At 41.4% G+C, this 25,033-nt stretch overlaps 1 protein-coding gene across 4 annotated transcripts in view; it reads left to right on the top strand.

Annotated features, from left to right (window-relative positions):
• Positions 1-25,033, top strand: part of Cdc14a (cell division cycle 14A) — a 166,842-nt gene that overhangs the window by 114,102 nt on the left and 27,707 nt on the right. For all 4 annotated transcript variants that reach the window (XM_048352046.1, XM_048352048.1, XM_048352045.1 and 1 more), the window contains exons 10-12: positions 3,071-3,209; positions 18,228-18,387; positions 22,862-22,974. In XM_048352046.1, the coding sequence (XP_048208003.1) occupies positions 3,071-3,209; positions 18,228-18,387; positions 22,862-22,974 (412 nt within the window). The remainder of the gene's footprint in view (positions 1-3,070; positions 3,210-18,227; positions 18,388-22,861; positions 22,975-25,033) is intronic.

The following is a 25,033-nucleotide window of genomic DNA, read 5'->3' on the forward strand; positions in this document are numbered from 1 at the left end:
AGCATTCAGCATTTAATTGAACTAGGAAGAGGAAGAAGAAAAACAGAGAAAAGCTAGAAACTGATTTGCTGGGAAGGTGTGAAACCTTAGAAGTTAATTTGGTGAAATGTGGGTCCACTTTGTGGCGGATGAAAGGTATGGCTATAGACCAGTGCTGGTGGCTCATGTCTACAATCCTAGCTATTCAGGAAGCTGAGACCTGAGGATCATGGTTCAAAACCAGCCTGGGCAGGAAAGTCTATGAGGTTCTTATCTCTAATTAATCACCCAAAAGCTGGAAGTAGAGCTGTGACTAAAGTGGTAGAGAACTAGCCTTGAGTGAAAAAGCCAAGTGAGAATGGAAAGCCCTGAATTCAAGTCCAATTCACACACACACACACACACACACACACACACACACACACACACACACACACACACAGCATGGCTGTGAACTCTTGGGCTTTTCTAGCAGAAATAATGAAAGCACAGTTGACACTATGATGTTCTTGTATGTGATTATTGATGTTCGACAGGATTTTAGCAAAATGGCTGGGACAATAAAACAATTGGAGTTTGACTTGGTATAAATAGAACACTTTCACCCTCTCGTCATGCTGTACCAGGGAGCCCTTTAATTACAGATGCTTTAACATTTTTTGTTAAAGTTTTTATAGAAACTTAGTGAAGTGTTCCTATTCTGTTCACTAGCGGTAAGAGCTCCTAACTATTGCGTGCTAAATAGGTTCTTTTTATAGATTAAATTATAGACTCTTTTTAAAAGGGGGGGAAGCAACTTCAGTTTCAGAGAAACTGGAAAATTCTCTGCAACAGCTTTTCGGTTATAAGTAGGACTCAGAACCTCACCACAGCTCCTGGCACGAGGAGAGGGCAGCGTGGTGCAAAGGCCACTGACCTCTAGACAGAGACTCTGCCGGGGGACCTGGGAACTTAGCAGGCCCCTAGCTTCCCTTCCACGATGCTGTGTTGTATTGGTTGTCCTATTGGTATCAGGGTAATTAACAACAATAGATTTCAAGGACCAATTATAACTTCCTAATGTTAAAGGAAGAACCCCATTGAGACCAAAATTAAGCTTTATTCTTTATTTAGCCAGTTATGGGGCTTGAACTCAGGGCCTGGGCACTGTCCCTGAGCTCTTTGTCCTCTACCACTTTGAGCCATAGCTCCACTTCTGGTTTTCTGGTGGTTAACTGGAAATAAGAGTCTCATGGGGCAGGGAATGTGGCCTAGTGGCAAGAGTTCTTGCCTCGTATACATGAAGCTCTGGGTTCGAATCCTCAGCACCACATATATAAAAAAAGCCAGAAGTGGCACTGAGCCACTGAGCAAAAAGAAGCCAGGGACAGTGCCCAGGCCCTGAGATCAAGCCCTAGGACTGGCAAAAAAACAAACAAAACAAAAGAGTCTGACGGACTTTCCTGCCCGGGCTGGCTTTGAACTGGGATCCTCAGATCTCAGCCTTTTGAGTAGATAGGATTAGAGGTGAGCCTCTGGTGCTCACCAGCTTCACTCTTTTCTTGACCTTCCATCTACGGGAAAAGGTATTTAAAAAGAAAGCAAGGCACACACATATCCCACCTATAAAACAGGGATTTCCATATTGGGGGATAATTAGGAAAAAAAACCCACAGGTTCCAAGGGGGGCAGTGATGTAAAAAGGAGTGTGAAATACTCATTTGTCGACATACCTTTTTCATATTATAACACTTCTGAAATTACGGTGGGTTTTACAATTGATAGCCTGTCATTGCCTGTTTTTTTTTTTTTTTTCTTATTTAGTCAAAGTTATGTAATGGAGTATATTGAGCTATTTGAATTGAGAGGATGTCCCAGATTTGCTGAAATACTATGTATTCAAAGGGCTGGGAAGATCAGAGCAAGAGTCCTTTTAGTCTTTGACCAGGGAAAACACAAGGAGGAGCCCTCAAAAACAGAAGTTTCTCACATGTATGAAAAAATGAGGCCGTTGTCTTTTCCTGCTTTCCTTTTCTCACTTACATGGTTTCACAGATGAAATTGACCTTGTATCAGTGTCCTAGGTGGCAAGCATCAGTGTGTGTGTGTGTGTGTGTGTGTGTGTGTGTGTGTGTGTGTGCGCGTGCTGGTACGGGATTTGAACTCAGGGCCTGCCTACAGTCCCTCAGCTTTTTTGTTCAATGCTTGCACTCTATCACTTGAACCACACTTCACCTTCTGGCATTTAAGTGGTTAATGGGAAATAACAGTCTGACAGACTTTTTCTGCCTAGGCTGGCTTGGAGCCACCATCCTCAGATCTCAGCCGCCTGAATAGCTAGGATTATAGGTGTGAGCCACTGGTGCCGTCTTCATGGGTCATTTTTTACTTTCTTTGTGACCTGCTTGAAATGTCATTCGAATCTAGCACTCCCCCGCCTCCTGGTACAGCTGCAGCCTTGCCCTTCTGGGTCATCCTTGTTGTCCTATCTTTTGTCACCTTGCCTTCTGCCTTTTCTCTCTGGCTCTCTCTCTGGTCTTTCTATTTTAGCTTGTCTACTGTCACCAGGTCATTTGATTTTATCACTTCCCCCCACTTTTCCCACTGGTTGAATAAACATATGGATTTTTCCATCATAGCCAACATACACATATGTATATATATGTGTATGTATACATACATACATTCACATATATATATACATATACACACGCATATATATATATATACACATACATACATTCATATACACCTGCCATTGATACAGTCATTATATTTGAAACCAGGGCTTAACCTCAGTCTTTTTCTTTTTTTTGGTTGGTCATAGGGCTTGAACTCAGGGCCTGATTGCTGCCCCTAAGTTTTTTTGCTCAAGGCTAACTCCTTGCCACTGTGAGCCACAGTGTCATTTCTGGTTTTCTGGTGGTTAATTGGAGGTAAGAGTCTCATGGATTTTCCTGCCCCAACTGGCTTTGAACTGAGGTCTTCAGATCTCAGTCTCCTGAGTAGCTAGGATTACAGGAGTGAGCCACCAGTGCCCAGCTAACTTCCATCTTTTTTTGTGGGTATATTTGCTATACTTTGATTTTCTTCTCTTTTCCTCTCCTTCCAGCTGGCCTTGGAAGAACAGGGACATTGATCGCCTGTTATGTAATGAAACACTACAGGTTTACGCATGCCGAAATCATTGCTTGGATCAGAATTTGCCGGCCAGGCTCCATCATTGGACCCCAGCAGCACTTCCTGGAAGAGTATGTATCATGAGTCCCGGATCACATGACCCCAGATCCCATCCTTGCCCTCACAGGCTGCACCTCCCTTTCCCCCCCACCCAGGTCCCCTCGCTGAGGATAGTATCAAGCCCAGGGGTACAGAATGGCTGTGTTGCTGAAGTCTCTGCCTCTGATCCATTGTGGTTGGCTTGACAGCTCGTGCACTCTAACTTGTACCTTTTATATCTCTTTGATCAGGTGAGAGTCAGAAGAACATCACAAAGCCATCTCTGCCCACCCTTTTCCTGTCACTTTCTATGTGTGATCTGGCTACTGTGCAATTTTCTTATGTCATCCCACTTGACACTTTTCAGTCTTTTCTTTTGTTTGCATGTCTAAAAGCAGAATCACACACACACACACACACACACACACACACACACACACTAAGGTCAGTCATAAATTTGATAAGATTTGAGATCCACGAATAACTGACTGTGCTGCTAATGAAGTTATGACTTCTGAATACAGCCAAGAAGTTACTGAAGAAGGAAATGGGCTCGAGCAGGAATTCAGCCTCGTCCTGCCACTGCTTCATAAATTTAAGACCACCTTCACTTACACGCATTCAGTCACCTTCTGTCCAACACCAGCCCACTAGTTAAAAGTGTAACCACCAGGACACAACCTTGTGGAGCACCTGATTGTTTCTTAAAATCTTAAATGCACCTGTAAAGAAAATGAGATGAAATCTATACTGGTTGATTTCCATCAAGTTGATTTTCAACTTTAAAATGTTTTCTGTATATGATATACTGAATCTTTTTTTTTTTTCTCTTTTCATGTTGGAACAGTCCCATGTTGCATAGTATGTCCTCTCTTATCATCACGCCTGGGTAATTTAAATCAGTGTAGTAAGAAAGGAAGAAAAGAGTGTAACTGGGCACTGGTAGAACATGCTCCTCAATAGGCTGGAGTTTGAGGGGTGAGATGTGAAGTCAGCTAGGGCAGGAAAGTCTATGAGACTCTTATACTCCAGTTAACTAACAAAAAGCCAGAAATGGAGCTCTGGATCAAGTGGTAGAATGCTAGCCTTAAGTGGAAAAAGATAAGAGACTGTGGCCCTGAGTTCAAATCTCATAATAGAGTTTTCTCTCTCTCTCTCTGTCTGTTGTGTGCGCATGCGTGCATGTCCACGCATACACACACACATACAGATACATATACACACATGCACGCAAACAAGTGATCACAAATTTCATAAAAGAGGCCATAAATAAGCTCTTAGCATTGAAAATGATTAAGAAGATTTGAACCTGCCCTGAGGAATCACTTACTTTACTAATCAGACCTAGAGGGATGACTAAAAAGAAGTAGGTGTTGTTCTGGGCTCTGTGGCTTGTGCCTGTAATCCCAACTATGTAGGCAGCATAGATATGAGGATCACTAAGGCCAGCCCTCAGGATAAAACAAGTGAGACCTTATCTGGAAAATAACAGAAGCCAAAAAGGCTAGGAATGCAGCTCAGGTGGTAGTCTGTCTGTCTAGCAAGTGCAAGGACCTACCTGAGTTTAAATCCCAGTACTGCCAGAAAGAAAATAAAGAAATCGAGCACCTATGTCTTACCTTAAAAAAGACTGAAGCAGGAGGATGATGAATATTTTAGGAAAAAAAAAAATAAAAGACCAGGGTCACTGAGAAGACAGCTATTTCTAAGTCCTTTCCTTTCCTTTCCTTTCCTTTCCTTTCCTTTCCTTTCCTTTCCTTCCTTTCCTTTCCTTTCCTTTCCTTTCCTTTCCTTTCCTTTCCTTTCCTTCCTTTCCTTTCCTTTCCTTTCCTTTCCTTTCCTTCCTTTCCTTTCCTTTCCTTTCCTTTCCTTTCCTTTCCTTTCCTTTCCTTTCCTTTCCTTTCCTTTCCTTTCCTTTCCTTTCCTTTCCTTTCCTTTCCTTTCCTTTCCTTTCCTTTCCTTTCCTTTCCTTTCCTTTCCTTTCCTTTCCTTTCCTTTCCTCTCCTCCCCTTCCTTCCTTCCTTCCCTCCCTCCCTTCCTTCCCTTCCTTCCTTCCTTCCCTTCCTTCCCTTCCTTCCTTCCTTCCTTCCTTCCTTCCTTCCTTCCTTCCTTCCTTCCTTCCTTCCTTCCTTCCTTCCCCCCTTCCTTCCCCTCCCTCCCTCCCTCCCTTCCTCCCTTCCTCCCTCCTTTCTTCCTTAATTCCTTTCACCTGTAGAGTACAAATAAAGTAATTCCATCATTAGAGTTTTATTCTTTTTTTTTTTTGGCCATTCCTGGGCCTTGGACTCAGGGCCTGAGCACCTTCCCTGGCTTCTTCCCGCTCAAGGCTAGCACTCTGCCACCTGAGCCACAGCGCCCCCTCTGGCCGTTTTCCATATATGTGGTGCTGGGGAATGGAAACCGAGAGCTTCATGTGTAGGAGGCAAGCACTCTTGCCACTAGGCCATATTCCCCAGTCCTAGAGTTTTATTCTTGATGAGATTCAGCCACCAGTGTCTGCCATTTCTCTGTTGTACCCTTCAAGCACTCTCTCTCTTTCTCTCTCTCTTTCTTTCTTTCTTTCTTTCTTTCTTTCTTTCTTTCTTTCTTTCTTTCTTTCTTTCTTTCTTTCTTTCTTTCTTTCTTTCTTTCTTTCTGTCTTTCTCCTCCCTCCCCTCCCTCCCCCTCCCTCCCTCTCTCTCCCTCTCTTTCTTTCTCTCTTCTCTTTCTTTCTTTCTTCTTTCTTTCTTTCTTTCTTTCTTTCTTTCTTTCTTTCTTCTTTCTTTCTTTCTTTCTTTCTTCTTTCTTTCATCAGTCCTGGGGCTTAAACTTGGACCATCCCTTAGCTTTGTTTTTGCTCAAGGCCAGTACTCTACCACTTGAATCACAGCTCCACTTCTGGCTTTTGAGTGGTTCATTGGAGAGAAGAATCTCAAAGACTTTTCCTTCCCAGCTTAGCTTCAAACTCTGATCCTCAGATCTCAGCCTCCTGAATAGATAGGATTACAGGTATGAGCCACTGGGGTGCCTGGAAAAACACATTGTTGTTTTTTTTTTTTGCTGACATTCATTCACCCATCAGATATTTTTTGATTCTGTGTCAGGCAAGGATGGAGCAGTGGTCTTTGTAGAAGGACTTGTGATAAGCAAACATACATATTTGTATGCGGGCCTGATCTCTGTTGGTAATTGCTATGCAGATGATGTGATAGGAACTGGGGATGGAGATGAGGAGACAGGGGAGGAGCACTCTTTGCAAGGAGGGCTATAGGAGAGGTGGATCTGTGCCTATGTAAGTCCCTCCCTGGCTCCCATGAGGAGAGTTAGAGCTCTGCTGGGAGCACAAAGGACTAGCTTGTTCAGGAACTCAGCAGCTGATCCAGAGCCCTTCAAGATTTCCAGCAAAGACATGAACTTTGCTGTTGACATGAATCATGAAATCACAAGTCCCCGGAAAGCATGTCTTCATGAAAAGCTGTTGGTAGTGCCAGATTTGAAGAGAGTAGCATTGCTGAGGAAGAATTTAATTAGATGCTTTCTGATGTTAACAGCTCTTCTTCATGGAGAGAGCGATGAACTCTCTGTGTGTGTGTGTGTGTGTGTGTGTGTGTGTGTGTGTGTGTGTGAGTGTGTGTGAATGTATGTTCTGGGGCTTGAATTCAGAGGGCTTTTTCACCCAGAGTTGGTGTTCTGCCACTTGAGCCATGACTTTTTGGTATTTGGAAATAGGAGTCTCGTGAAGTTTTCTGCTTGCAATGGCTTTTGAACTGTGATCCTCATATCTCTACATCTTGAGTAGCTAGGATTACAAGGATGACCCACCAGTGTCCAACTTGTGCTTGTGTTCTGAATGACTGCCCTGCTGGCAGAGAGTGACCGAAGTGCTGAAACCTGAAGGCCAAGAAGGAGCCAGCCTTGCCACCATCTAAAATTGGGTCCCACACAGCAGGCAGATGACAATCTTGAGATAGAAATGTATTGACCATTTTGCAGTAGACAAGAACGAGTAGTTCAGATGGAATACAATAAGCTGGGAATGGGCAATTTGAGAGGTAGGTTCAGTGAATTTTCATAGAGGTACACCTGTGTAACCTCCCATGGGGAAGAAATAAAACATCACCAGCATCCAGAAATCCTCCAGTGTTGTCTTCCACTCCTCCCCATTCTGGCCTGTCACACCATAGAAATCGTGCCTCTTTTGGAATCATGTATCAATGGAACCATTGGCTCTGTGTGTGGAGCTTCTTTCACTCCACCTTACCTTTGCTGTTGGTAGAAGTAGCTTTGTTCACGCACCTTGCTGCAAGATATCTGCTTAGTGTGTGACAATGTTCCCTGTTGTGGTTGGTACATGGCCTGTTGGAAGTATGCCAACAGATAGTGTTGGGTATGTTCTGGTGGGACAGTTGGGAATGGGGTGTGTCAAGCTTTAGCAGCTATTACCAGAGACCTCTGGAGATAGGGAGAACTAGAGGAGAAACAGAGTCTTCACTGCTACAGCATTTGTTGAGGGGAGAAGGCAGTAGACCCACACTGTCGGGGTCATTTCAATTCCCCTGCCAGGGTAGTGTGGTGGTCTTTGGGGAAAGCAAGGTTGGGAAGTACGGTGTTGGCAAATCACTGCACTGCCTGCTGCCCTCCCTCACCTCTTCCAACTATTCTGTCCAGAAACTTGATTTCACGTGCATTTCTCTAGCCATATCAAATGTACCTCGAAACCTTCTCCTTTTTACCCCAATAGCAGGCTTTCTTCTGTCCTCACACTGGAGGAGTTTTGGTAGAAATCTACTCTCCCCTCTCCCCCCATTAAAATAGAAACCATTTAGAAGGGAAAGGAAAAGGGTATCTGGTCTACCTATCTTTTTTTTTTTTTTTGGATAGGCATTTCTGTACAACTAACTATGGAACAGTTATTTTCTATCTTGTCAGCTTTCTATTGCTGTAACGATCAAGTTTAACAGACAGCAGGTGTGTCATGGCTCCTGGCTTCAGAGGTCACTGTTGCTCCTGGGCCTATGTTGAAGCATTTCATCGTTGTGGGCAGTGCATGGTAGAGCAAAGCTTTGACTCAGAAGCCAAAGGAGACAGAAGAAGAGCCAGAATACCAATATCTCCTTCACCCCATATGACTTATAATCCCTTCCCCTCGGTTCCATCTCCTCAAAGGTCTGCCATTGTCTAGTAGTGCTGTGACCCAGGGCCCAAACCTTCCAGATTAGGAACTGTAGCACTTCTATGTGGTTGAGTTTGCTGTTTTATTCATCTGCAGCTTTCACGTTTCCCCCAGTGACCTTTAATTTTTCTGGTCACATGACTCTTGAAGCCCTCTGACCATGTCACAGGTGGCAAGGATTCCTCTTTTCTTCCCCTCCCTTTCTTCTATAATTATTTGTTGAAAACCATCAGGCAAAGCAACTGGGAAGTTGCAGCAAAAGACAATTTTCCCCCTATCACACTAGTGCATTGGGGTGGGGGAGAAGTGTCAGCAGACAAATACATAAATGATGTAGCTTCTCTGCTGATGACATAAGCTATGCAGAATAAACCAGGGAAGAATAATAGGGGCGGAGGAGAAGGCAGTTTTAAATAGGTGATGCAGAGGGGGCTCATTAAAAAGGCGTCTGAACAAAAAACCTGAAGAAGGAAGAGTGAAAATCACTAATACAATTTTTAAAAAATTTCCTGATGACTCCTCCCCTCTTTTGACTGGTTCTTAAATTGACAAGCAAAGAGTTTGTATGTATTTATGGTGTAAAACATGATGTTTTGAAATATGTATGTAAGAATGGCTAAATGAGGATAATTTACATATTTGCATATGCATTGCCTCATATACTTATTATCTACTTGTAGTGAGAACACTTACAATCTGCCCTTGTTGCAATTTTCAAGTATACAGTAGATTGTAATTAACTCTAGTCACCGTGTTGGACAGTAGATCACTTGTGCTTAATTCTCCCCAACTAAAGTTTTGTATTTAACTTTCACTCTTCACTCACCTTAGGGCTGGCCAAGAAATCATACATAGTCTAGAGGCTGGCCTGGCACTCTTCCTCAGCCTCTTGAGTGCTTGGTTTATAGACGAGCAGCCCCACACCCAGATAGAACTGGCAGACTGGCATTCATTCTTTAGAATTCTCCAGTGTTTCAGATCTCAGAGTTTTTCAGATTTGGGGGATTTACACATTGACTTTACCGAGTAAACAAGCACCTCTAATCTGAAAGTCTAAAATTGGAAATGTTTGGTATCTGATCATTTTTAAGGTCAATGACACTACTCAAAAACTTGCAGATTTTGGAACATTTTGGGTTTGAAATGAAGTATGTTTTTGGATGAGGAATGCTCAGAGTGTATCCTTGGTTTCATTCCTGATATTTGTAATATGTGCCCCATCTTTTCTTTTCTTTTTTCTTTCAGTCTTTTTTAGTCCAAGACTGAGATATTGACCACAGACAGAAAGCCTGGGGCAGGGTGGGGAGAGGGGTTTTGGAGGCATGGCTCAGCTGGCAGAGCACCAGCCGATGAGTGAAAAGTGTCAGAGACCAAGTTTAAGTCCTGGTCTCAGATCAAAACACAAAAACAACAGAAAAATCAACCAAAAAACCCACCCAGGGAACTCCTTATGTTTGTTAATTGAGTCTCAAGGCTTTTAACTACCTGGGTATATCCTGTTATCCAGTCTTCCTAATAACTGTTTTATATGGCATGTGTAGGATTTTAAATTTGATTTAGTGGAGATAATAGGGTAAAGTCTACTTCCTCTTCCTGTGAGAGTTGATAGTACCTAATATTGACAATACTTAGTAGGGCGGTAATGTTCAATGTGAAGTCTGTGGTAGTGACTGCATGATGTCCCCCAAATGCATGCGTGATCCAATAGTTGATATAGAAACGGAAATGTTGCAGAAGTGATGGTCCTTGATGTGGGGACATTGTCGGGCCCTTATTCCATTGGCACAATATGATGGCAGGGTCCTTAGAAAGAGGGCCACAGGTGGAGTTGATGGGGGAGAAGCCACAAAGCAAGTGGGACCCATGCACTTCAGAAGTGGAGGCAGTGGGCCAGAAGCCATGGATTATGGCAGACAGGAGGGATGGCTAAAAGCAAGTAAAGGAATTGTCCCCTCAGAGCCTCCAGAGGGACCTAACCCTGCATGTACCTGGATTTTAGCTCACTGAAACTGCTCCAAACCCAGAACAATAATATGAGCTGGTGTTCTTTTAAAACACTGTGTTTGTAGGATTTGTTTTTAGAGTGGCCATAAGAAATTAATATACCTTTGCATAATCAGTAAATTCAGTAGGATATGCAGATCTTTATTGTTAATTACTTAGTAATTAATTAATTTTTATGCCAGTCATAGGAATTGAAGCTTTTTTGCTCCACTTGATCCACAGCCCCTCATCCTGTTTTTTGGTGCTTAGTTGGAGATGAGAATCTCACAGACTTTCCTGCTTGGGCTGGCTTTGAACTTCAATTCTCAGATCTCAGTCTCCTGAGTAGCTAGGATTAGGGGTATGAGCCACCAGTGCCCAGCTCAGAAGTACAGACCTTAGTGACGTGCATGGATGTATTCTGAACTTCTCTTATTCATCAGACTTTCTAATTTGAAGTATTTGACGTGGCGGAGTCATGTGATCTAAGAATTATTTAAGGAAGGCTGGGTTGCAAACCTGTGTGCGGTGAATCTGATGGATGGAGATGGGAGTCAGAGGCTAAAAAGGAGTCTCTGCAATCGGTCAGGGAGACAGTCTAAACTAGACATTGGTGTGAGGAGGCAGGATGGGTACTGGGGAATTGCAGGCCTTGAAGACTGAACTGATGATATGAGAGATGGAGCGTCAATGATGACGCAAAAAGCATGAATAATTAACGTGCTCATTAAGAAAAAAATGAGAAGGTTAAAAAAAGTTTTCTGTTAGGGTTTCAGCTGTCCCTAATGATCGAACAAGTGAAATGGATTTGTACCCTTTGTTTCAGAGGTGGAAAGCAAATCAGAGCTTTTTTAGTAATCTGTGACTCTAGAAAAGCTAGTATATCATACCCTGTTCATCCTTGAAGATGAGAAACATGACCAGGTGTTCAGCTTCTGTATCTTAACTGCCAATAAGAGGTGCTTGTAAGCTGGTAATGAATTTATATATTTGCGGTTCCAGACCTCTCCTTTGCTACTGTCTGATATTTTACTTTTTTTTTCTCTAGGATATAAAAATTTTAAAGCCCCTTGTTAGCAAAAGCAAGCATTTAGTGTTTTCTTTTTACTTCAAAATTCTTAAGCTAAAAATATCACTCTGAAAGCAAAATATGTCTTCTACCTGCCACCCTCAAGATTCTGAAAGTGATGTACAACTGTGTGTCTTTTGTTATGAGCCAGGGGCCCAGGGGTAAAGATGGGTTTATAATTTGCTCCATTTGCCACTGTGTGGGTACCTTGCTGCTGTCTGTATTAAAGGCTGACCTGTGACCACTTTTATTCATTATAAAGGGACTGATGGGCTCCTGTAGGGTCTTGCAGCTCATGGAAGTCATTATGTTTGGGACCCGGTGTAGTAGTGTTTTCAATATAAAGCCAAAATCTGTACCTTGTAGAATGGTGCTGTAGATGTAGAGAGGGGGCCTGTGTCAAGCTGGAATGTGGCTTAGGTTTCTGTTCAGAATGATCCAAACAGTAGCTTTGCATGGGCATTGGGGCAAGGGTTGGATTGTCCTAGGAAAAACATGTCCAGGATGGAAGTGTTGGTAAAGATGAAGACTGAAGGTGCTATAAAGATAGCGATGACTAGGATGTAAGGAAATGCAGGAGAATCAGTCAGCCTCAAGCAGGTGCAGTGGCACAAAGACTTCTGTGGTGAGCAGGGTGCTGGTGGCTCACACCTGTAATCCCAGCTACTCGGGAGGGGAAAATTGGAGAAGCACAATTTGAAGCCATCCCAGGCAGAATTATCCTTGACACTCTTCTTACTCTAATTAACTAGCCAAAAGCTATTAGTGTCTAGCGTGCACACATACACACGCGCACGCACACACACACAATTTCTATGATGTTTAAATTCAAACCCAGAAGTATTTATAACACAGCAACTGCCTTGAGTTGCATTGTAGTACTATGAACACACATTTACAAAGAGATTCAAATTCTTTTTTTTTTTTTTTTTTTTTTTGCCAGTCCTGGGCCTTGGACTCAGGGCCTAAGCACTGTCCCTGGCTTCTTCCCGCTCAAGGCTAGCACTCTGCCACTTGAGCCACAGCGCCGCTTCTGGCCGTTTTCTGTATATGTGGTGCTGGGGAATCGAACCTAGGGCCTCGTGTATCCGAGGCAGGCACTCTTGCCACTAGGCTATATCCCCAGCCCCGAAATTCAAATTCTTGATGTGAAAACCTACTATAAATTGGCTCCATGCAGAGCCTGGTGATTGATTGATTGATTGATTGATTGATTGATTGCCAGTTCTGGGGCTTGAACTCAAGGCCTGAGCACTGTCCCTGAGCTTCTTTTGTTCAAGAGCACTCTACCACTTGAGCCACAGAGCCACTTCCAGCTTTTTCTATTTATGTGGTACTGAGGAATGGAATCCAGAGCTTCATGCATGCTAGGCAAGCACTGTACCACTAAACCACCTTTGCAACCCCAATTTAGTTCATTTCTTATATCTTTTTTTTTTTTTTTTTTTTTGGCCAGTCCTGGGGCTTGGACTCAGGGCCTGAGCACTGTCCCTGGCTTCTTTTTGCTCAAGGCTAGCACTCTGCCACTTGAGCCACAGCACCACTTCTGGCCATTTTCTGTATATGTGGTGCTGGGGAATCGAACCCAGGGCCTCATGTATATGAGGCAGGCACTTTTTGCCACTAGGCCATATCCCCAGCCCATTTCTTATATCTTATACTTGGCTAGCCCCAACCTGATCAGTCCAGACCCAGAAGCCATATTCCCCAACGCTGGCCCCATCTCTTAGCAAAGCCCTGTTCAATTCTAGAGGAAGGGCCTCTTGTTACTTCAAAGCCCTTTTTCTGTTAGCAGAGGGCCATAGATACTGTTCTCTTAGAAAACGCATTGCATTATCAGAGGAGTTATTTTCATTGGATGTGTTAGCTTCCTACAATGTGAGTTTTAAATGCTAAACACTCAAAAAAATACATGTTTTACTGCTTTTGTTTGAGATGGGGTTTTTAGGGAGTAACAGACACCACAATAAAAGCTATTATGGTTTTCAGCATCAATAAAAAGGTATTTATGTGATGGGCTGCTTTTGTCTGAAGGAGCTGGCTTGCCTTCTGCATTACTTAGCAACACTTCTATTGCTCTGACACCTTTTTCATCGTTAATATTCAGGTTCAAATCAAGTCTTCCCAGAGATGGGACAGATTGAGTCTTTTAAAACCAAGCAAGGGAAAGCCTTCACTTGGCAAATTTCCTCTTAATGTTGGCAACAGTAGCACATTTTTCAATTTATAACTTATTTTGGAACTGGATTTTTTTTTCTTTAGTCCACTTAGCCTCTTGGTCCCTACTTCTCTGCCTCTGTCCCTACTTTATGATTTTCATTCCTGAAGATCTCCACAGCCTCTTCTCATGATTCTGGGCAGTGCATAGAAATCCCATCAGATAGTGGGCAAGGTCCATCATAAACTTAAGCGGCGCATGCCCACTTCTCTGAAGGCCTCCACTTTAAGCCAAATTAAACAATCGTGTTCCCTGAATATGCTGTGTTCTTTCACATCACTATTTCCCTGCTGCGGCGCACTGTTTGCTTTGCTTTAGGGGATGTTCTTTGCTGGCTAAGTCCTGCTTATCTTTCTAGAGCGTCTGTTTGGAGACTTGTGTCCTAGGAAAGTAATATGGAGTGCACTTACATGTAGATAACTCAGATTATCACCTAACATGTTCTCTTGGTAAGGTTAAGAGACACAGTGAGCATAAGATGCATGAGGCTGCTTGCTGCCAGAGTAATATGGCATATTGGTTTTTTAGAAATTTCTTTATTGTCAAAGTGAAGTACAGATAGGTTACTGTTTCATATGTAAGGCAGTTGTGTACATTTCTTATCCAACTTGTTACCTCCTTCCTCATTTTTCCCCCACCTCCCAGCATATTGTTTTACAGTATTTTTTTTTCTTCTGGTGGTATCAGGATTTGAACTCACAGTCTTGCACTTACTTGACTTACTTACTCAGCTGGTGCTCTCCCATTTGAGTCATGCTATTACCCAAGCCTTTTGATGATTGTTTTGGAGTATTTGTAGACTTTCCTACCTAGATTGGCTTCAAACTATGACTCCCTAAATCTCAGTAGCCTCAGTAGACAGGGTTACAGGCACAAGCCACTGGTGCCCAGCTTAGATATAAAAAAAAAAAGTAGATGAAAGTCACTCTAAAGCAATGATAAAAGTGTGTATATATAGAAATAATTATTTAGTGTATTATCATGTTTATTGCATATGATTATATATGATACATTTATATAATATATTATATGTAAGATATGGTTATATATTAACATATATAATATATTATATACAATATATGATTATATTACTATATTTATATAATATATGAATATATATTATATGTCACTATATAATATATAATTACATATCATATATAGGTATATATAAGCATATATATAGTTACATAAGGATAAATGTCAAGTCTAATGTACTGTACATAATTTTTTGTGCTATGCTTTTACCTGACTGATGACACAACAGATTCGTTTATGTCAGCATTACTACAAACCTGAGTGCTATGTTGTGCTGTGATGGTGCTGTGGTTACAATGTCATTAGTATCTTTCCACTCCATTATAATTTTATGGGACCCTCTACAAATATGTGGTCTATTACTGACTGGAATATCTCTCTGGATTATTAAGGGATTTCTGATCTTCTTAGTTGAGGGCCCTTTTCCTTGGGTGAATCTTGGTCATGGAGCTCTTAACACGGGATTTTGATTATTTACTATTCTTACCGTAACCTGGAAACTTCCTAGACCTGTCATTCCAGTGATGCAGAAGGCTGGCATTAGGAGGGAAAACAAGTTTTTGAAACCCCATCTCAGCAGAAAGAGCTGGATATGTGTGTGAGTGCTTATAATCCCTACTATGGCAGGAAGTGTGAATAGGCAGATCTTGGTCCAGGCTAGCCTGGGCACAAAGTTAAACCCTCTTTCAAAGATAGCTAGACCTAAAAGATATAGAAGCATGGCTCAAGTGGTAGAGTGCCTGCCTAGCAAAGGGTAAGCCCTAAATTCAAACCCCAGTACCAAACCCAGTCCCTCAACCATCCAGTCCTACCACATGTTGTTAAACCTTTTTACATGGTTCTACTGACTTCTAAAGGGACTTTACATGTACTGTTGTTCAGAATGTGTGTGGAGGTATGTTGTTTACCATCTCTTATAACTTTTACCATCTCTTAAAACTTTAAAGCTTGGTTCTACTTTGATATTTATTTACTTTTATTTTTTATTTTAGTTTTTATCGCTTTCATGCATTTGTTTTTACAAAGATGAATGAACACATAGTTTAAAAGAACTTAAATACATCATAGAAAATGAACAAGCATGTTGCTAAAAAAATAAATACACTTGTAGGCGTGAATAGTAGAAAATGAAACTTTCCCTTATCACCATTCTCAGAAGTAACTAGTTAATATCTTGGTATGTTTTCTTACCGATATCTGTAACTTTTTTGTTAACATTGTAACCATCCACATCTATCTATCTATCTATCTATCTATCTATCTATCTATCTATCTGTCTGTCTGTCTGTCTATCTATCTATCTCTCAATCTCTCATCTATCTTCCTATCTACAGTCTTTCTATCTACAGTCTTTTTCAGTCATCCATCCATCCATTTACCTAATCTATCTTTATTAAACATTTACCTTTTATCTTTATCTATAATCTATCAATCCTCCCTCCCCCATCTGTCATCTATCATCTGTCTCCTTTTTGATGTACTGGGGTTTAAACTCAGCTTCATGCTTGTTAGGCAGGCACTGTTCTACTTGAACAATGCCTCCACCATACCCCTCCCTCTTTTTCCTTTTTAATATACACACAGAATAATACCTTGCACTCTGTCCCTTGTATTTTTCATTTATTATACTTCATTTCATGGCCGCTCCTTCCCATTATGTATAGTTATGTGGTAGGTTTTAAAGCAGCTGCATAATATTTCACCAACATATGTACTATAATCTAATAAGTTGGTTTTCCCACAAGTTGTCTTTAGTATTTCCCTCTTACAAATGATGCTTCATAAGCATTTTTGTATCATATACATGACAATTTTTGTAGGATGATACCAATGCACATGTGAAATGTTGCTGTCACCAAATATTCTGATTTGAGAATAAACTAATTGAAAGGGCAGAAGGATTGCTTTCTGAGGCCCCTGTAAACCATTTTGGGGGGCCTTTTATGTTTCATTGCTTTCTCCTCATGTTATAAATCTGAATTTTATGTTATGTAGGACATTCTATCTGCCTGATACTTTAAGAAAGAATTTTTTTATTTGGTATAATTTCCTTAGTAAGTCTAGTATTTTATTGAATGTTGATATTCCTCATGATGAGCCACAGTGCTGTTTGTTTATTTATGCCAATCTGGGGCTTGAACTTAAGGACCTGGGTGTACTGTTCCTGAGCTTTTGTGCTCAAGGCTAGAGCTCTACCACTGGTGTCATAGCTCCACTTTTGGCTTTTTTTTTTTTTTTGTGGTTAAGAGATAAGAATCTCATGGACTTTGTTTCCTGGGCTAGCTTTGAACTACAATCCTCTGATCTCAGCCCCCTGAGTGGCTATTATAGGTATGAGCTACCGGCACCCGACTTTTATTTTAATTCTACTCTGTACATGTGACATAAGATAGAAATATGAATGTTCTGTTGTGTAGTTTATCTTAAATGTATGAAGATGACTCCATTAATAAATGTAGATGGTGAGCCTGGAGCTGATGGCTCACATTTATAACCCTAGCTACTCAGAATGCAGATGTTTGTCTGCTTGAAGTTCAAAGCCAGCTAAGAGAGAAAAGTCTGTGAGACTCTGTCTCCAAAATAACAGTATAATACCCAGCCAGAGGCATGGCCCATGTGGTAGAGTGCAAGCCAAACAAGCAAATGAAGCAAAGGTGAGTCTCTGAATTCAAACTCTGGTTAAAAAAATAACCTTGAAGGTTATTTTGCTTACATATTATGTTTTCTTCTGATAACTTTGAAAACAGTTGCAGTTGCACATTGTTGAATAAAAGAAATCTTAGTGATAAACAACTTCAGACACATGTACTTTCCCCCAAGGAAATCTAATTGAGGCTATAAGTCTTGGTTTGGGATTTTAGGATTGATTTTGTGTGTGTGTGTGTGTGTGTGTGTGTGTGTGTGTGTGTGTGTGTGTGTGTGTGTGTTGCTCCTGGGGCTTGAACTCAAAGCTGGCGCTCTACCACTTGAGCCAAACCTCCACTTTCAGCTTTTTTGCTGTTAATTGGAAATAAGAGTCTTGCAGATTTATTTTCCTGTGTTGGCTTCCAACTGTGATTCTCAGATCTCAGTCTATTGATAGCTAGGATTTCAAGTGTGAGCCATTGGTGCCCAGCTAGGACTAAAGTTTCTAAGTTCTGTGTTGGGAGTCTTTCATGTTGCCCACACAAGTAGGTCTTCAACCTTCACACCTTTGAAGGGCTTTGAACTTCACATTGCCAACTAACATTTTGCCTCCATGTAACTGAAGTTCTTTCTCCCATGTTTGCAAGTCAACAAGTTCAATTAAGTCATTTTTTTTTTTATGGGCAGGCCTAGCCCACTGCTACTTGAAAAATACCTTAAAGATTTCAAATTCATATTTAATGAACAAATGGGCTCACAGTCTTTATTCTGAGGACCTTAATAGTTAATTCACATAAGATTATACAGACAAATGTGGGAAGATTTTTGGGTTTAATGTAAGATTTTTCAAAAGATTTTATTTTCCTGTTTTCTAAAACTTTGAAATCTTTCTAATCTGATTTATATTTTTTCGTTAATTTTTAAAGGTATCATATTTTTTATTCTCTCTCTCCCTTTCTCTCTCACAGGAAACAAGCATCGCTGTGGGTCCAAGGAGATATTTTCCGATCTAAATTGAAAAACAGACAATCCAGTGAAGGAAGTCTTAATAAAATTCTTTCTAGCTTGGATGATATGTCTATTTCTGGAAGCTTACCCAAAGTACAAAACATAGACAAGTTTGGAGAGGTAAGTTTTCCCCATGAAAATTCTATCTTCTTAAAACTTATTCCCACCCCCCTCTCAACTGAATAAATAAAGCAAGCAGGCTCTTTCCTCTGAGAGAGACAACATTTCAGGTGTGGATACATCTATGTACAAATCAGAGCAAAAAAGCCATTTGCCCTAGAAAAATAGCTATCACTGAAAGAGTACAATCATTCAGGAAGCTATTCTGATGAGGAGAGTATTTATAGGAAAAAATAGAATAAGCAAATTCTGTATTTGAAAATAGAAATAGGTATCCAGATTTAAACTCAAGGCTTTGCACCAGGCCAAGCAAGCACTTCACCAGTTGAGCTATATCCCTTGGTCCTTTTAGCTTTTAGATTTTTCAGATCAATCCAGCTTTGGTTGGACTCAAATTGGTATGGGAGGAATGCATGATCGCACTCACAGGCCAACCCCTGGCATCCCTCAGACATTTCTTTTAGCAGAAAAGCCAGCCTAAAGTGCTGGGACACCGGGTGAGTGGGTTTTCTTCGAGGAAAAGGGCTGGATACCAGAGGACAGGGGAGCTGGTTTGAAAATCCTGTGAATTTCTCCAGGACAGCCACGTTCTCCATTTATCCACCAAAAAGCCAGAAGTAGAGTGTGGCTCAAGTAGTAGAACACTAGCTTTGAGTGAAAAAGTTCAGGGATAGTGCCCAGGTCCTGCGTGCAAGCCCCAGTACTAACACACACACACACACACACACACACACACACACACAAAAAAAAAAAAAAAAAAAAAAGGAAGGAAAGGAACGGAACATAGCTTGCAAGATCATCATGATTTCTCTATTATAATCTGTATTAATAAATATCTGCTAGTTAAATATTTCATTCTCATCTTTGTTTAGACCTCTACTTGTTAAACTAAAGAAGAATTAACTGTTATCTCCAGAAGAGTAAGGAATGTACTGTTATTGACATTTAATATGCCAGTTTTAAGAATAAATATTTATCTTGCTGGTTCTTTGCTCAGCCTTACTCTGTCCAGCCTCAGTTTATTCAAGTTACTATTAAAAAAAAAATCACCACTATTGGTATGGCTTATGAACAACAGGAGTTTATTTCTCAGAAGTTGCAGAGTCAAAGATCCTGGCACTGGCAGATTCAGTCTCTGGTAGAGAAGCCAATTTCTGGTTCATAGATGATGTCTTCTCTTTTTGTCCTCCCAGAGCTAAGGGACAAGGCAGCTCTCTGCAGTCTCTTTTATTCATAAAAACAATCATTCATTGAAAAATGCTCTGCTTCACGTTCTAATACATTACCTTGTGGGTGATAAATTCTGGAGGAATACAGATAATGAATTTTGGTGTGAGCCATCTGATCAAATAATTCCGTTAGGGGCTGGGGATATGGCCTAGTGGCAAGAGTGCTTGCCTCGTATACATGAGGCCCTGGGTTCGATTCCCCAGCACCACATATACACAAAATGGCCAGAAGGGGTGCTGTGGCTCAAGTGGCAGAGTGCTAGCCTTGAGCAAGAAGAAGCCAGGGACAGTGCTCAGGCCCCGAGACCAAGCCCCAGGACTGGCCAAAAAAAAAAAAAAATTCCGTTAACTTTAGCCAGTTACACGTGTCACTCTTTCTACAACTTGAGTACAGGAATGAAAGAACTGAGAGGCCAGGGAATGATGTTGGGGCTGGTATTTTACACAGTGACCTAGCTATGGCCTTTGAACCACTTTATAGGTGTTGTGTGATGGGTACAAGAAACTTCCAAGCTCTTTTCCTGTCCTGTTCTGCTGGTCTGGTGCCAGCCGTGGAACAGGCGAAATCTTGACTCCAAAGTGGTCTTCATAGCTTTAGTGGTATCTTAATGGTTCTTGTAAATTCCAAGGGGAGCTATCTGTCAAGAATGCTGTAGGGGCTGGGGATGTGGCTGAGTGGTAGAGTGCTTCCCTAGCATGCATGAAGCCCTGGGTTCAATTCCTCAGCACCACATAAACAGAAAAAGCAGGAAGTAGCACTGTGGCTCAAGAGGTAGAATGCTAACCTTGAGCAAAAGGAAGCCAGAGACATTGCCCAGGCCCCAAGTCCAAGCCCCAGGAATGGGGGAAAACAGAAAAGAAAAAAAAAATGCTGTAGTATTCAGGGCAGAAGCCCAGAGGAGTTGTGGATTTATGTAGATTGTATATGCAGTGCAACAGTTATATTTCCCTACAGGTTGCTTTGAAAAAAACAAAAGATTGGAACTGGAGACTCAAAATCAATTTGGTTTTTATTTTTGTATAAGAGTTTCCTTTTGATTTGTTATCAGGAATTTCTGTAACAATGTGATTTAGGGAATTTGAAAAAAAATGACATAGAGCATGGCAGGTCATGGTGGTAGATTCTAGTGAGTTTTCTTGGTCTACTCAGAAGGATGAGACATACATAGCCTTTTCCTTTGTTGACTAAGCCAGGTCCTCAGTGCTAGCCTAGGCCCTGAAAAAAACACTCAGCCCCACCCTGTCAGTCCAACCCAGGCCTCTGCCTTGCTGCTCTGTGCTTTCCCTTGTGTGTGCAGATATGACCTTCCCTGCTGGGTCATTCTCTGCTTTGCTTTTCCTCCCTTCCCCTCCCCTCCCCTGCTCCTCCCTTCCCTTCCTCTCTCCTGTCCCTTCCCAGTCCCTCTCCTTCCCTCCCATCCCTTTCTTCCCCCTCATCCCTTTCTTCCCCTCTCCTCCTCTCTATCCCCTCCCCTCCTCTGTCTGTCTCCTCCCCTCCTCTGTCTCTTCCCTCCCTTGTCTCTTCCCCCCATCCTTCCCTTCCCTGCTTTTTTCTTAGCGTTCCTGGAGTTTGAACTGAAAGCCTTGTACTTACTAAGCAAGAACTCTGCTACTACTTGAATCACTCTGCCAGCCTCTGTTTGCATTTTGGCTATTTTCCTTCCTTTCTTCCTTTTTTTCTCCCCCCTCCCCTCATCTCTGTGTGTGTGTGTGTGTGTGTGTGTGTGTGTGTGTGTGTGTGTGTGTGTGTGCGTGCGTGCATGCGCGCGCCGATACTATAGCTTGAACTCAGGGCCCGTGTGCTGTCCCATAGCTTTTTTGCTCACAGCTGGCGTTCTACCACTTGAGCCACAGCAGCACTTCAGATCTCAGTCTCTTGAGTAGCCATGATTATAGGTGTGAGCCAATGGCACCCAGCTTGCATTGGTTATTTTTGAGGTAGTCTCACTTCATGCCTAGACTGTGATTCTTCTATCAAGTGTCCCAGTGTCAGTGGGTGACAGATATGCAGCTGTCTCCTCTCCATTCCCAGACCCGCCCCCTTTTTCCAATTCACTTTCCTCATTGGGAGCAACTAGAAGGAAATGTTTGAAATCTATGCAAAGGAGTTTTTTTTTTCCCATGGGGAGGGAGGGGCACAGAGCTGTTTCAAATCAATGTGAAAAGTCCAGGTGCTGGAACTTTTATGGCTGCTGAACATAAAATACCTTCCACTTCATCGGTAATGGGAGAAACACAGATTGAAATGATGAGGTGCTATTTATGCATGTCTATCAAATGTCAAAGGAATGGATGCAGTACTGGCAAGGATGGAAGGACTTAAAAGCTCTTCAACTTTGCTAGTAGGAGTTTAAAATGAGGTAGATATTTTGTAGAGAAATTTGTTAATGTGCAGAAGATGACTTTGAAGTGATTGTATCAATCCTACCTCTGTGAATGAGTTTTCAGGCAATAATAGGACAGTGTTCTAAGAAGCATGCTGTACAGTCACTGCATTCAGCCATGATGGGAGACAGAATGGCCTGTCCCAGAGTGTTTGTTAAATAAGACAGCGAGGCATAGGAGGCAGTGGTAGTTTATGGGGCTATGAAATGTGGACAGCGTTTTCAAATTTAGCTGGAAACACTTTTGCGGTATATTTTAAATGGGGCAAACAAAGCAACTTATTAAGCAGTATATCTCATACAACTTTGTTTTGTAAGGGAGAAGTATGTCAAAGGCAGTATACAGCACAGGGAAAATTCTAGAAGACCGTGCTTAAATGTTAATGTGCTTGGTGGTTTAATCTTCTTAGTGCTCAGTGCTTTCTCTTTGTGTGTGCCATTACTGGGATATGAACTCAGGGCTTTGTGCTCTCTCTTAACCTTTTTTTCTTTTCTTTTTTTGGCTCAAGGCTAGTACCACTCAAGCCATACCTCCACTTCTGGCTTTTTGGTGGTTAATTAGAGAGAAGAGTCTCACAGACTATTCTGCTTGGGCTGGTCTTGAACTGCCATCCTGAGATCCTAGCCTCCCGAGTAGCCAGGATTATAGGTGTGAGCCACTGAGGCCTGGCTAGTTATGCATTCTTTATTTTCTGTTTGGATATCAAATTCCTAAGGCAATTAAGATAATTTGTGTGAAGATTACTTATCTATGATGTATCTATAAACCCTGATAACCTGGTTTCTGTTAAGAAAATTTTATATGGAGCACAGCTGTTCACAATGATCTTTGTTTGCACGGGCTGTGCATTTGTTTTTCAGGACTTAGAAGAGGATGAAGAGATGGAAATGAAAAGTAACATAACCCAGGGAGACAAACTACGTGCCTTAAAAAGTCAGAGACAGCCACGCCCCTCCCCGTCCAGTGTATTTAGGTAGATTTGCCATTGACTTTTACATTTATTGTGTGTTTCCATTTGTGGAAGAAATGTTTACTCTTTTAAAAATATATTTCTACAAATACCAAGTTCATTTTTTGCGTTTCAATCTCACCTTTTCTTTGATGTTTATTATGTATTTTAATCACTGTTAGGAAGCTTACAGAAAGCAACAGCTATAATCAGACCCTCTGGAATTCTCCCTGACTCTGCTAAACAGTTATCTCTGCTTCTCTGTTTCAAATTCCCAGGAGTGGGTTTCCAGTCTATTGTAGAGAGGTAGTGTTCAAAGCCTTGGTTCTTCCCACCACTTCCTTGGCTTTACCTCCTATTTTTGAGAATAGAATAAGAACATATGTACCTGCTAACTTATAAAACAACTGACTTTGAAGTCCAAAGTTACTCATCAGAATCAATGAGGAAACTTAGCCTTGGAACTCAAGTTTTAAAACCTGTTGATAGTTCAGAATGAATTCAAAGCAAGAGTAGAACCAAAACAAAAGAAACCCATCAAGGTTACAGAATCAGTGTAGGTGCAAAATCCATAAATACCATCAGAGTCTTTCCTGCAAAGTTGTAGACCACAAATGAATAATGGGAGATAGCTACTCACTTCTGACTTATAAACGAGAAATAGATTTCCATGGTAGGAAAGACATTTTGCTGGAATAGTAAGCATCAAACAGACTCATATGGAACTCAGTTTGTGTGTGTGATAACTCCTAAAGTTGACATTTTGAATGCTAATTGGCATCTAAGAAGTCAAAGTTCACAGTGAGGGGCCAGTGGCTCACACCTCTAATCCCAGCTACTAAGAAGACAGATTTGAGTATCTCAGCCTGGGTAGGAAAATACTTGAGATTTTTATCTCCAGTTAACCAGAAAAAAAAGCCACAGGTAGAGGTGTGGCTCGTGTGGTAGAATGACAGACTTGAGTGAAAGAACCAAGTGAGTGCACCACCTTTGTGTTCAAGCCTCAGTACCGCCAGACACATACAAATAAAGAGTTCATTCTGAGGTTATGATTTTCAGTAGTACAATGAGAAAATAGGAGTTCAGGCTTCATGTTTTAGTAGAAAACACTAACTTCTACTAGGGGATGGAGAAGTTTCATTTGCCAAGCACCTGCTTCGGGCCAAGAGCTATGCCAGTGGCTAAGTGAATACAAGAGCTAACCAGGGAACACAAAAGATAAGGAGCAGTGTCACTCATGTTGGGTTACTGCTTGATGATAGCAAGGTTGTCATTTTCCTGAAGAATGAAGTTTGAAACCTAACACTATATATTTTCTATTCTTTGATCTCTCTCTCTCTCTCTCCATACATAATAACATACATATATAATTTAATTCAATTTCAAGTTAATTTGTCTGATTTTAAGCTTTTTTTTTAATATTGTACTGGGGACCCAACCCAGGAACTTTGAGCATGCTAGGCAGATACTTTTCCCCTGAGCTATCCACAGTTTATTTTTAAGACTTCTTTAGGAGGAGGGAGGGAGGTTTTAGAAAAAAGTATAACTTGGCAAGTAAATAGGCAAAAGAAATGAAGCTCTGCTGTGCAAATTTCAGAAGACTTATTCTGATAGCATTTTTTCAGTTTTTTTGTCAGAAGTTTTCTGAGGTTTTATAATTTAGTCTTCTTAACACTATCATGATACTATCATTATAAAACATTTTGTTTTACCCTAAGTGAATATAGTACCACTTTCTGACTTAAAAATAAGATGTCAATAATATTCATGATGAAGTCAAATATTTAAAATAGATTTCCAGGGCTGGGAATATGGCCTAGTGGCAAGAGTGCTTGCCTCGTATACATGAAGCCCTGGGTTCTATTCCCCAGCACCACATATATAGAAAATGGCCAGAAGTGGCAGAGTGCTAGCCTAGAGCAAAAAGAAGCCAGGGACAGTGCTCAGGTCCTGAGTCCAAGCTCCAGGACTAGCCAAAAAAATAAAAATAAAATAAATTTCCTGCTAGTTCGTGTGTGTGTGTGTGTGTGTGTGTGTGTGTGTGTGTGTGTGTGTGCCAATCTGGTGTTTGAACTTAGAGCCT

This window comes from Perognathus longimembris, chromosome 7 (genome assembly GCF_023159225.1).
Source record: "Perognathus longimembris pacificus isolate PPM17 chromosome 7, ASM2315922v1, whole genome shotgun sequence".
NCBI lineage: Eukaryota > Metazoa > Chordata > Mammalia > Rodentia > Heteromyidae > Perognathus > Perognathus longimembris.